Raw genomic sequence first — 12,183 nt, 5'->3', positions numbered from 1 at the left:
TCCAAGAACTTCCTTCCTATATCAGCTTCTAGCCAAAGCAGGAACAGGACTCAAACTCTGACTTTGAGGAAGAAGACCACCATTACGGCACATTCTTGGTCTCAAACTCTGACTTTGAGGAAGAAGACCACCATTACGGCACCTTCTTGGTCTCAAGAGGGTCTTAGATGAGATATTTAATTAAAAAATATTTTTACTCTATATTAGGATGCTTCTCTTGTGGTGGAGAAACTTTAATACACCATGGGGTTTGTCTCTCTGCTAGGATGGGAGAAATGGAATGTAAAGCAAACACTGTAAAGCAGGGAAGGCTTTATGTCCATGTCATGTGCCACAGCTTCCTTCAGCAAAAAAACACGGATCAGGAAGGGCAGCATGGAGGAAAACAGAGGAAGAGAAGCACGAGGCCTTTGACTGGACTGCACTGTCAGCTCCTTCAGAGGTTTCTCTGCTGACTGGCAGGCTCCTCAGGTTTCCTACAAGCACTGACCGCGGCATGCAGCTGCACAAGAGAGGCTCAAGGAGGAAGACAGGGTTGTGGAGAGAGAAATCAGGGTCTCACCTTGTAAAGGCCAAAGGGTCACTGCAGCAGCAAACAAATGGAGAAACTACGTCATTCTGCAGGCAAACACTGGGTCTCTCTGGCAAAAACGTGCCAATGTCCAAGGTTGCAGAGGGTGATGTTCCTGAGGGTATGACGCTTGTCCAGCAGTCCTTGTGCTATACTTCCCTTCAGGAGTACTGGTCTGCAGGATGGGGAGAAAAAAATTAAAGCAAATAATCAAGCCTATAGGCCTTGAGTTGGTGAATGATTGTAATGTGGATTCATAAAAACTGCAATGCTGATACACCATTTATATATCATCAGTATTTTTCACTAAAAAAATCTGCTAAGCAACAGAGAAGTTTTCACGTCACTGCAATATGGGTGGGCATCTCAGTGGGATTAGGGGGGAAAATGTGGCTTGCAGCTGTGAACCTCAATGTGGGCATATGCAGTCTGACAATCATTAATTTCACAAGTACACTGTGTTAGAGAAAATCAGAAGTTGCATTAAACTTTATCATTAAACCTGATACTGTAGCATCACATTTTGCCTTTCCATATACCACCTGGAAAAAGAACATATGGTTCCATGCAAGACTTTCCAGTAAGGAAAAGCAATGTCAACACTTAGGAAGCCACTAAAATGATACCAGCTCATGCCAGTTAGGGATCTGTTGAATTGTTTCTGCATTTTGTTTTCTGCTCTTTCTTCCTGCAGTTTCCTAAGTATAAGCTTTCAGAAGATCTAACCCTAAATGATAAAGCTGTGCCCAAGATACCTGTAAGAAATTTCCTTGGTTTCTCTTGTAGTTCTTTTTGGTCTGTTTTAGAAAGAGGAGGAATAATTTGAAATAACTGTAAAGCATCTCAGTTTTACTGCATGAATGGCTTTATATATACAGGGGAGGGGAAAGGGGAGGAACAGCAGGAGCACGACCAGGTCCCATTGGAGGTGTGTGGTGGTGGTCTGATAGCCAGCGACCAGCCTTGAGCAGTGACACGTCCCCCAACAGCTTGTGGGGGAGGAGGGACAACGAAGGAGTGGAGGGGAGAAAAAAAAAAAAGCCCCACCAAGAATTTTATAAAAGTTAGTGATTAGAAGGACTGGGTCTCTTTGCCTGCAAACACCTCACCAGAAGCTTGTAGCAGCAGAGACACTGCCCACAAACAAGTAAGTATAATAATTTAATTTCTAGACTGTAAAGCTGGTACATATATCAGCAGCTAAGTCCTGATATGTTTATCTACAGTGGGCTTGGAAGTTGTTCTTGGTTTTGTTTTAATTTTTTTTTGTTTCAGGAACAGCTTGTGAGAAATAAGCACTCAGCATTCTGCAGTGGTTTTCTAAAGTGATCCTTCTGCTGCTAACATTGGCTTTCTTACTTAGTTTAGTCACTCAGAACTCCTGGAGTGAGTGAGTGAGTGAGTGAGTGAGTGAGTGAGTGAGTGAGTGAGTGAGTGAGTGAATCCTCTGCCTAAGGGGACTAGAGCAATAACACACTCACATTGCTTTCTGTTGCTTTGTAGAGCAATAACATACCTGCATTGCTTTCTGTTGCTTTTTTTGTGTTTGTTTTTGCTTGTGGTGTACATGAATTTCTGTTTTGCAAGGAGAACAGAGAATGACTGGAGAAGGCAGCTGGTCCTGACCGACATCAGTGCTGACAGAAGTGCAATTATGTGTGTTTGTTGTGCAGCCTCTTATGATAAGTTTATTTGGCAAGGAGGTATAAGATGCAGTGCAGGAAAACAAAGCCTGTTCTTGCATCTGTATGCTGTAATCTTTCAAGCTGTGAACAGCCAGCTTCAGGAAACTGCTTGACAAACTCAAATCCTCACTGAATCTGTGATCCTCTATCACTTATTCAACTGTCCCATGTGCTTACCCAAAACTATTTAGTCCGCTTGAGACTCTCACCACTACTTCCCACAGCCTCCCCTGCTGGCAATACAAGACTTGAATTCTCATGCAAGTCTAAAAGCAATTTTTTACCTTTTCTGAGAAAAGTCCAGCCCTGAAAGAGAAGTATCTTCTCCCTAATAATTTTATAATTAAAATAATAAGGTGGCAAGAAGACTGTTGCTTCCAAGCAACAATCTTCTTGCCTCCTTAGCCAAATCTAGCCATTCTGAGTGCTCTGCACTGACGGCAGAGGACAGGTCTTTGAACATAACCTCCTTTCATAGTTGCTAGGGAAATGAAATAGGGATACATTTGTTCTGGGCTTGAGTATAGATCTGAGGCTAACACAGGAATCAGCACAGGGAACTTCAGATCTGCAGTTCCTCCTGCAACAGCAGGTTGAATCAAGGTCTCTAGACAGACCATGAGGATGGTAAAAAAAACTCAGAGAGCAAAAAACAACCAAGCAATTTACCCCAAAGGACTGATGGAGATGGTGACATTAGCATGTCAGTCAAAATCATCTGCCTCTTTTTCTAGGTGACAGAAGTCTGAATATCTTTTTTTCCCATACCCTTGAGACTTCTCAGAATCCAGAAATGAAACATTTTGCTAACCCAAAACCTTTATCTCAGTGCAAAGATGATGAAAAAAACATTCTGTTCTTTCCTGAGAGCTCCTTCACAGATATGAAGAGGCACCACTTCCACCTTGACTCCTCAAAATAGGTACTCACAAAGAGTCACCGGGTAATTCAGGCTGAAAGGGACACAGGAAGTCTGTAGTCCAAGCACTCCTTGCCCAAAGCAGGGTTAGACATGAGGTCAGACCAAGGTGCTCAGGTCTTTATTCCGGTGGGTCTTGGCAACCTGCAAGGATGGATGCAGCCTTTTTTGTCAATCTGTCATATTGCTTGGCTGTCCTAACAGTGAAAAAAAAAATCTCCACATACAGTCTCAATCTTTTTAGTTACAGTTTGTGCCTGTTGTCTCTCCCTGTCCCATCACAGCTGCTTTGAAAAGCCCAGCTCTGCCTCTTCAATCACACTCTGTAGGTACTGAGCACTGCTGAGAGGTGCCCCTGGAGCCATCGCTGCTTGAGGCTGAACTAGATCCCACTCTGCTGACTTCTCCTCACAGAGCAAGTGCCACAGCCACTGACCTTCTCAGTGGCATCTGCTGAACTAACTTCAGTCTGTCAGTGTTTATCCTGTTCTGCAGGGGCCCAACACTTGATGCAGTACTCAGGTGTTAACTATGGAGTGCTGAGCAAAGGGGGATGACCTGTCTCCTCCCCTGGCTCTCCAGGCCAGACCCCTGCTCACACAGGATGCTTGGGCCTGTGCTGCTGGCCCTGTTCAGCTCGCTGCTGACAGGGCCTTAGACCATCTCCAAAGAGCTGTTCTCTCATCCCACTAGTCCTGGGGGAATGGCTGCCAGGACTCTGCACCCCAGGCAATGTCTGGGCATTTGTCTCTCTGCTCCTTTTGGCCTCTTCCCACCCCCATGGCCAGGCTCCTCTGGGTGGCTGCCCATCAATCAGACCTATCAAGTAGTCCTGCCAGCTGTGTGTCTTCTGCTACCTAGATAAGAATGTGCTCTGTCAGCAGGATGTGCCCGAGCTTGCCCAGGCATTCACACCCCCCAGTTTTCCTCATGCCTAAGGAACCAGACTTATTTAATGGAGCTTCTCACAGAGAAGTGAGGTCAGTAACCACAGATATTCACTGCAGTGAAAATGTAAGGTCCCTAAGTCATTGTGTGTCTGTCTCCTCTAAGCCTACAACTGTAAAAGAGAAGTACATTCAGTCAGGCCAACACTGTGCCTACATGTGATAGGTTAAATTATTGAATACTTTTCATTGTCTCTACCAACTGTATTTATCTGTTTATATATTCAGCTGCTTCTTCTTCAAACCCTGTTCTTTGAAAGCAATTTTCTTGTGTGCAGAGTTTGTATTGCTGACTGTCAGAGATGATGCTGAAGGGATCTGTTTACTAGTAATTGAATAGGAAAAAGCTACATGTGTGGGATACAAGCTGTAGTCTAAAACTTTGGACCTGCACTTTTGGAACTAGTTTTATAAAAGAAGGCAATGCAGAGACCCAAGAGAAAAACTTCAGAGATTCTGACCCAGTCTTTTCACATCTGCAAACTGGGACTCAGGTGACATTTTATGTAAGATTAGAAGATACCACTCAAAGGAGGTTCTTGAAAAGAAAAAATGCCAACGATTTATTGAAGTTTCTAAGATTATTGGAAGCAAAATGTAACATTGTTCCTTCTGCTATTCATCTTCACTCTGCTCTTTGGTTCTCACTATTAATATTAATAGGATCAAGTGCTTGGGCTGCCATCACGCATTTCCCCTCAGGCCTTCTTTCTTATGGTAGCTGAGAGAAACCCAAGATTTCAGCATTACAATATTTACTTTTATAACTGTGCTGTCCCCTGCTCCCACACCCCCACCTCCTGCTGGCCAGAGGATGGGGGCTGAACAATAAATTTGTTTGCTTAAGGAGCTATTGAAGCCTGATAAGCACTTCAGGTAGCTACAAAACTGGCAAGGTTGAGCAGTTTTATTCTTTTGAGGTTCTTTTATAATTCTACTTTAAAAAAAAATTTAAGCAGATACTACAAAGAGTCTGTGTTGCATTCATATAATGTAAAATATATGTTTTTCAAAAGATGTGAAATCACTTGAGCTTATGACACTTAGCCCACAGTCTAAAATGGGTAAATAAAAATAAAGCTGCTTGAAACACCTTAGTGGTGAGAGAACTCCCAGGTACTGTTACTGAGATCACAATTCATAAGAACCTTTTTCTTCCCGGAAAAGTTGTCAATTTAAACAGATAAATCAGATAAAGACAAATAGGTTTTGTTCTTGGAAGACTAAACTGAGCTTTGCAGCTCTGGCAGCCTGGGCAAAACTGTTTTTTCTCAGGACTTGTGCAGTGACAAATCCAGCTCTTTGAGGGGATATAAGGATGGCAAAATTAATGCTTTAATGGATGTGCTGGGAGCTTACTCTTTATCAGTAAAGCCTTGGTTTGGCTTCATGAAATGTTACTGGAGTGTAAGGGTTCTCCACTCCCCTTCTGCCTGTTCCCCTGCTCAGAGCAGGACTTTGCAGCAAGACATCCTTTCTGAATGCAGACATGAAGATTCTCAGAAATTATTATTCTCATGAAAGAATCACAGAAAAATAAAATCCTAAATCAAGGGTACTAGAACATTCTGCACCTTTGAGCTATTATAAGGTTTACAATTGTTCTTTTGCCCTCATTTCTTCACCATTTCAGCTAGAAACACTAGCCTTTTATTCATCCTTATAGTTCAGCAGAGTAGCTGGGAACCACTTACCATGGCCCTGAAGATAATTTTGGAGACACTTTGGGCAAATCTCCACCTGCTCCTTCACACTCAGCATGATACTTGCATAGAAATTGGAACTAATTTGCTGTCTTCCAATTCTTCATTCTGAAACCACACTTTGTTATTTCAGTCTCTCAGAGTTTTCACTTGGAACAGCATTATTCACTGAAAACTCATCTTTCCGTATTTTGAAAATTTGCCTTGCAGGCTGGTTTTGAGTGATAAGTGTCTCCTTGTTATCTTTAGGCAAACACTGGGAACAAGTAAGATAGAGCAGACATTGTTCTCATTGTTTATTGCATTGCTGGAAAGAAAGTGTACCCATCATAACACGACTGGAGCAACTGGTGATCCTGCAGTCCAGCCAGCTGAATTCAACGTTACCTGGATACACCTCCTGGTGCTGTAGCCCAGGTCCAAACTACAACTCTAAAATCCCACCCCTGATTTAGCAGTTCATCAGCTCTGACCTTGGACAAGATCATATTTTTGCCAGAGCACAATTTCCCAGTCTCCTCCACAGAGGCTCTAAACTACTGGAGTGATTCCTTATAATTTTGCATAATGACTTATTTAACAGTGGTGTGGTTTTAACTGAGGTGCTCATCACCAAACTATTATTACAGTAATCACAATAACAAGCCAGTTTCCTCTTTAAAGACAAATCCAACACAGAAAGCAGGTGAGGGATAAGGAGAGTTGTAGGTGAATTGAAGTAGCTTATGCAGCATATTGTGCAGCATAAACCATAGATTTTCAAATTCTTCTGGGTGAGCTGAAAAGGCCAAGAGCTGGGAGTGATGGAGCTGTGACCACCACAGTAAAGGGATGGTTCCCAGAGCTCTGGCCATAGGCTGACAGACAGAGAGAGGAGCTCAGCTAAGCCTGTTTCACCAGGACCACAGCAAGAAGGCATTTCAGCCCTTTGAAAAGCAGGGAGCTCTCTCTAATTTGACTAAGTCTTGATCCTGCACTCCTTCATCTTCCCTCTAAACCTAAAATGACTCACTCTGTGCTAAGCTGCACGTGAAAATTTCCAGGCTCAGCTGGCAAAGAGGCAAAGCAGACTTGCATCTGACTGGTCTGTGCTGGCCACTTGAATCTTGCAGGATAACATTACCAGTACCAAAGTACCTTCAGCTATAAATCAGGGACATGAATTTACAGCTGTTACCATACTCTGATGGCATCGTTGCCAGAAAATTTTGGCACCATTTGACATGCAATTCAGAACTCTGTACCCTATCATGAGTAGCAGACAGACTCTCCATTGTTTCTCCCCATAGTGCCCTTCAGCAGGAAGGATAAGACAAGGATTCCCTGGCAACACAGCATGTGTGTCCAGGGAAATAAGAAGTTGGACTTGGCTGCCTACATGCCTATATAGGGAAAAATATTTTCTGGCAATCTCTGATGAAATGGGAAATAGCATGTTCTCACTCCTCTCTCAGCCAGAGTTTGGGAATAGAAAACGCAAACACTGTCCAGAGGCCTGCTCTTTTGAAGGAAAATGTGATATTTGAGATCTTTCATGTTGTTTTTAATCAAGTGTCTTCTGGATTTATCACCCATTAATAAAAACAGAGGTGTTGCTTTAGCTATCACATATGACAAACTGAAGGGAGTTTTTCTGTTTCAGACTTACAGGCCTATACACTCAGAAAAGTAACTTTGACTATTGAAATGATCAAAGAAACTGTAATTTAACTTTAATAAGACCAAGAATTTTGTCATATCAAGACAGAACCCAGATTTCAGGTGCTGGGCAGTTGCAGCTGGTAATCCTCTACCACAGCTAAAACGATAGAACTGAGGGGTGAATTCTCCTAAGGCCCCAAATCTTTTGCAGAGGAAGCAAGGCACTGCAGTTCTGAAAGCAGCCATAGGGAGGAGAATTACAAACCCAGGCAAAAGATTAGGGATGGAACATCACCCAGACACAGCAGGAAATACTGCCAACAGAGGCAGGAAATAGAAGAGGAGCAGTGTTAGGAAATATGGAAAGGTAAGCAATGGAATAACTGGCATTCTACTGACAGGAACCAAAAAGTATGCAGAGTCAGCAATTTGCTTACTTGTCACTTAGTGCATGTTTTTATGACAGACTGACCTTCCTTTATTTTCTGAGCAAATCCAGGTAAAATGCAGTCTTTCCCACTCTGGTTCTAGAATGATGTGGCAGGATGTGTCTCCTGCATTTCTTTAGGGTTTTTCCAGACACACTAAGCCTAGAAGAACTGGAATGGATTTCTGGTCATGTTGTCTATGATAACATGGACCAGACAAGCACCAAGAGCCCTGCAGAGGAAACACCTGAGTGGTGTCACTGGTTCACAGTCTCCCCCAGAATTACTTGCAATTACTTGTAACAGTAATTCTCTCCCACAGATAAGTCAAGATGACCCACCAGTTCCCAGCGCTGTCTCCAGAGCAAAAAAAAGCTCTTGCAGACATTGCTCAGCGGATTGTGGCTTCAGGAAAGGGGATCCTAGCTGCAGATGAATCAGTGGGTAAGTTCTGGACACCAATCAGTTAGCAGTATGCAAGACGGTTTTTTCCTTTTAGTTTTGCTTCCCATTTGAAATCAGTGGAGTAGATGAAAAACACTGTGAAACTTGTCTGAGCAGAACAATTCAGCCGGGCAGGGCTGCACCTGTAACAACAAAAGCTTACAAAGTGTGGGTTGAGAAGGGAAGTTCTGAACTGAAGCCCCAGTTCATTACTACTTATTGGGACCAGGAGGCCAGCCAAGCCTAGAACCTCTTTGCCCACCTCACCAGGCACCATGGGGAACAGGCTGCAGCGGATCAATGTGGAGAACACAGAGGAGAACCGCCGAGCTTTTAGAGAGGTCCTCTTCTCTTCGGACACTTCCATCAACCAGAGCATTGGGGGAGTGATCCTTTTCCATGAGACCCTCTATCAGAAAGACAGCAGTGGGAAGCCATTCCCAGCACTTATCAAGGAAAAAGGCATTGTGGTGGGAATTAAGGTGAGTATCTGTATGTGCCAGGCTGGCAGCATAATCCAAATCCCATCGCCAGAGAAAATTATATTTGGGGCTGCACTGTATCCTAAATAACACTGCTCCCCCTCCCCTCTCCTCTCCCTCCCCCCATTTCTGTCCTTGGTTTTAAAATTCTCTGCATTGCTTTTGTGCAACTAACTAGAGGCACATTTGCACTAGATGCTGGAACTTTCCAAACATCAACTGCCATCTACTCCGCATTCACTGCAAATAAGTGTCTCCATGCAGTAACCTAAACCTAATTCTTTCCATATCTCACAGAGTTGTTGAGCCATTCCCTGCAGACATCTATATACACAATGACCCTCCTTTTACCCAGTTCATTCCTTTTTCTTCCCCTTTGCTCCAACATTTCCTTCCTTTGCACCCTGAGCACGTTAAGGTCCACACATTAGTAACAGTCCTCCTTCAAAGGCAGACTAGACATGGGTAAGAATTAGACCAATTCTCATCTCTCCTAACCCTTCCTGTTTTTCTGACCTTCAGCTGGATAAAGGCACAGCACCTCTAGCAGGAACAAATGGAGAAACCACCATCCAAGGTAAGGAGAGATCTAAGGAGCCTAAGCTATGGCCGTGGCAGCAAAGCCACAGGGTGACTCACCTGAGACACGGCCTTGGCTGGAGTCACAGTACTCTCCAGAGCTCTGTGCTGAGGAGCAGCTCTCACTGAATCATCACTCTCCCTCTGCAGGGCTGGACGGGCTGGCTGAGCGCTGTGCCCAGTACAAGAAAGATGGTGCTGACTTTGCCAAGTGGCGTGCAGTGCTGAAGATCACCAGCACAACACCCTCTCAACTCGCCATCCAGGAGAATGCCAACACCTTGGCACGCTATGCCAGCATCTGCCAGCAGGTACCTCCCCTCCCGCAACCTTTCCTGAGATGCTGCTGGCCCTTCTCCCTGTTCCCTGTGACAATATACCAGGGAGCTCTGTGAGGGTTTTGGGAAAGACAAGGAGGAAGGCCAGCACAGCAGGAAGGAATAGCACCGAAGTCAGGACAAGCAACAAGAAGAGTTTTACTTCCACAGCCCTAAAGAATTCCCTGTCTTTTGTTTCCCAGCATGGCTTGGTACCCATCGTGGAGCCAGAAATCCTGCCTGATGGAGACCATGATCTCCAGCGCTGTCAGTATGTCACAGAGAAGGTAAGAAGAGATTCCTCCCTCTGTGCTCTCTCTCACAAACCTGCAGCTAAACTTTGCGCAGTTTGTACTCACAGATCTCAAAGAGATTTGACCAAAAATGTCCTTCATAACTGCATCACAAAAATGAGCCGCTCCTAGGCACATAACAAACAAATGGGAAATCCAAGAGTGTTTTCCATGCTTTTGGATTTTCACTTCAATGACAATAAGCATTCTCAATCTCAAAAAGATGTATCAGGACCAAACCAAATTACCTCAATTTCAGCAAGGACAAATCCCTTAAATATGAAAAGTTGTATCATGGTCATCTCAAAAGCAGTGAGGTGTCCACAACGGCAACCCCAGAAATAAATTTCATGAGAAAGCAAAATTCAATTCAATCTTGCTACAGCACCAAAGAATAAGCTGTCTTTCCACAGCAGCCTGAGGTGAAGATCTGAGCAGAGGTCTGAATGCAATCCTCCTGTTTTCAGGTTCTGGCTGCTGTCTACAAGGCTTTGAATGATCATCACGTGTACCTGGAGGGGACACTGCTGAAACCCAACATGGTGACGGCTGGGCATTCCTGCTCCAAGAAGTACACCCCTCAGGATGTAGCCATAGCAACTGTCACTACTCTCCTTCGCACTGTTCCTGCTGCTGTTCCTGGTGATTCCTGATTCATTCCTACCTCTGCATTCTCACTCTCTCTCCTACCTCTGACACACCTGCTCCTGTGGCAAGTAAAGACCAGGGATTGAGGTGACTGGAACACTATTTCTAAGCCTCTAAACCTCTTTCTTGCAGGAATCTGCTTCCTGTCTGGAGGTCAAAGTGAAGAGGAGGCTTCTCTCAACCTGAATGCCATGAATCAGTGCCCTCTGCCTAAGCCTTGGAAACTGACCTTTTCCTACGGGAGAGCCCTGCAAGCCTCTGCCCTGGCTGCATGGTTGGGCAAAAACGAGAACAAGAAGGCTGCTCAAGAGGCCTTCCGCAAGCGGGCACAGGTACGAGGCTTCCCCTGAGCAGAGAGGAGAGCTGTCACCATGAAGGGACACATGTTGTCACCTTCCTAGGGCTGCTCTTGATCCCACCCCTCCTGGCACTTCATGTTCAGCAGGGGCACTGCTCTGTTATTTGTGCCTTGCTTACTCCTGCTGGTTGTTCTTCACATATCTGCCTTCCATGCTGATTGTTTCCTCCTCATTTTTTTTTCTTCTTCTTTTTCAGATTAACAGTTTGGCTTGCAGGGGGCAGTATGTCCAGTCTGGGAAGAACGACGCAGCTGCCATGCAGTCACTGTTCACTGCCAGCTACACCTACTGAAACAGCAGGAACCTTCCTTCCTCCTGTCCCTTCTCACACAGTGGAAGATGTTCAGAAATGAAAGAAAAACATAGAAATCTAATTTCCCTTACCCTACACCAAACTGGAGATAGAATGGCTTAGCTTCCTCTCCACCCTTCACTCCCACAATTTAGCAAGGGGATATTCTTTTTTCATTTGCACATTCTAAGGAAAGGGAATTTTTTCCAAACAACAAACAACAGCTGCCAATGAATCATGAACCCACCCTCCCCTCAGTCTGAAACTCAGCCCCTGGAACAGCAGGCAGATTCAGTAGTTCTCTAGCAATTCAAATAGCTATCCTTGCCCATTACCACATTTAGCAGCCACAATCCTGAATTACAAAACCTGACTGTCTATTCAATCATGTCAATAAAACAGTAATTGAAAACTAATCTCTACCTGACAATTCTTTTTGCTTTGTGTAAACTTTACAATATCTTTAACACATCTGTGTTTTTTTGTGGTCCTTGCAAAGACTGAGTCACAAAGTGTTGCAGCTGGTGAGCTTGGCAAATTCTCAGGACATCAAAGGGAAATAACCCAACAGTGGCACAGCTGGAGAGGTTAATCCTGCCCACAGAAGTCTGGCACACACTAAAAACACTTGGGAGATGTACACAGCAAGCAGTGCTGGGGAATGAGGCCACAGATAAACAACATTATCTTCAGAAGCATCTCGTGTGTCTGGAGAGCCATCGCTGGTGAGATGAGGCTGCTGAGCACTGTTAGGGTTGCACACATTGAGTCAGGGCTGTGCAAGTCTGTCCTTACAAATCACCTTTACTGTGGTGTTTTCCACAATGATTAACACAAAGCACGCATGAGGGCATCTTGGCCTACCTTTTGTGTAG

At 44.4% G+C, this 12,183-nt stretch overlaps 1 protein-coding gene across 2 annotated transcripts; it reads left to right on the top strand.

Annotated features, from left to right (window-relative positions):
- Positions 1 to 1,557: 1,557 nt before the first annotated feature.
- On the top strand, positions 1,558 to 11,724 carry LOC102064151 (fructose-bisphosphate aldolase B). 2 transcript variants are annotated; one of them, XM_005495391.4, is made up of 9 exons: positions 1,558 to 1,718; positions 8,217 to 8,338; positions 8,609 to 8,820; positions 9,343 to 9,397; positions 9,550 to 9,710; positions 9,920 to 10,003; positions 10,477 to 10,651; positions 10,790 to 10,989; positions 11,213 to 11,724. In XM_005495391.4, the coding sequence occupies exons 2-9, from the start codon at positions 8,227 to 8,229 to the stop codon at positions 11,306 to 11,308; spliced, it is 1,095 nt and encodes a 364-aa protein (XP_005495448.1). In that variant the 5' UTR covers positions 1,558 to 1,718; positions 8,217 to 8,226; the 3' UTR covers positions 11,309 to 11,724. The 2 variants fall into 2 exon arrangements, with proteins under 2 accessions (XP_005495448.1, XP_074389462.1); XM_074533361.1 differs by having other exon boundaries at positions 1,579 to 1,718; positions 8,201 to 8,338.
- Positions 11,725 to 12,183: the final 459 nt, after the last annotated feature.

This window comes from Zonotrichia albicollis, chromosome Z (genome assembly GCF_047830755.1).
Source record: "Zonotrichia albicollis isolate bZonAlb1 chromosome Z, bZonAlb1.hap1, whole genome shotgun sequence".
Classification (NCBI taxonomy): Eukaryota; Metazoa; Chordata; class Aves; order Passeriformes; family Passerellidae; genus Zonotrichia; species Zonotrichia albicollis.
The sequence above is the reverse complement of the archived record's forward strand: the minus strand, read 5'-3'. Positions and strand labels throughout refer to the sequence as shown.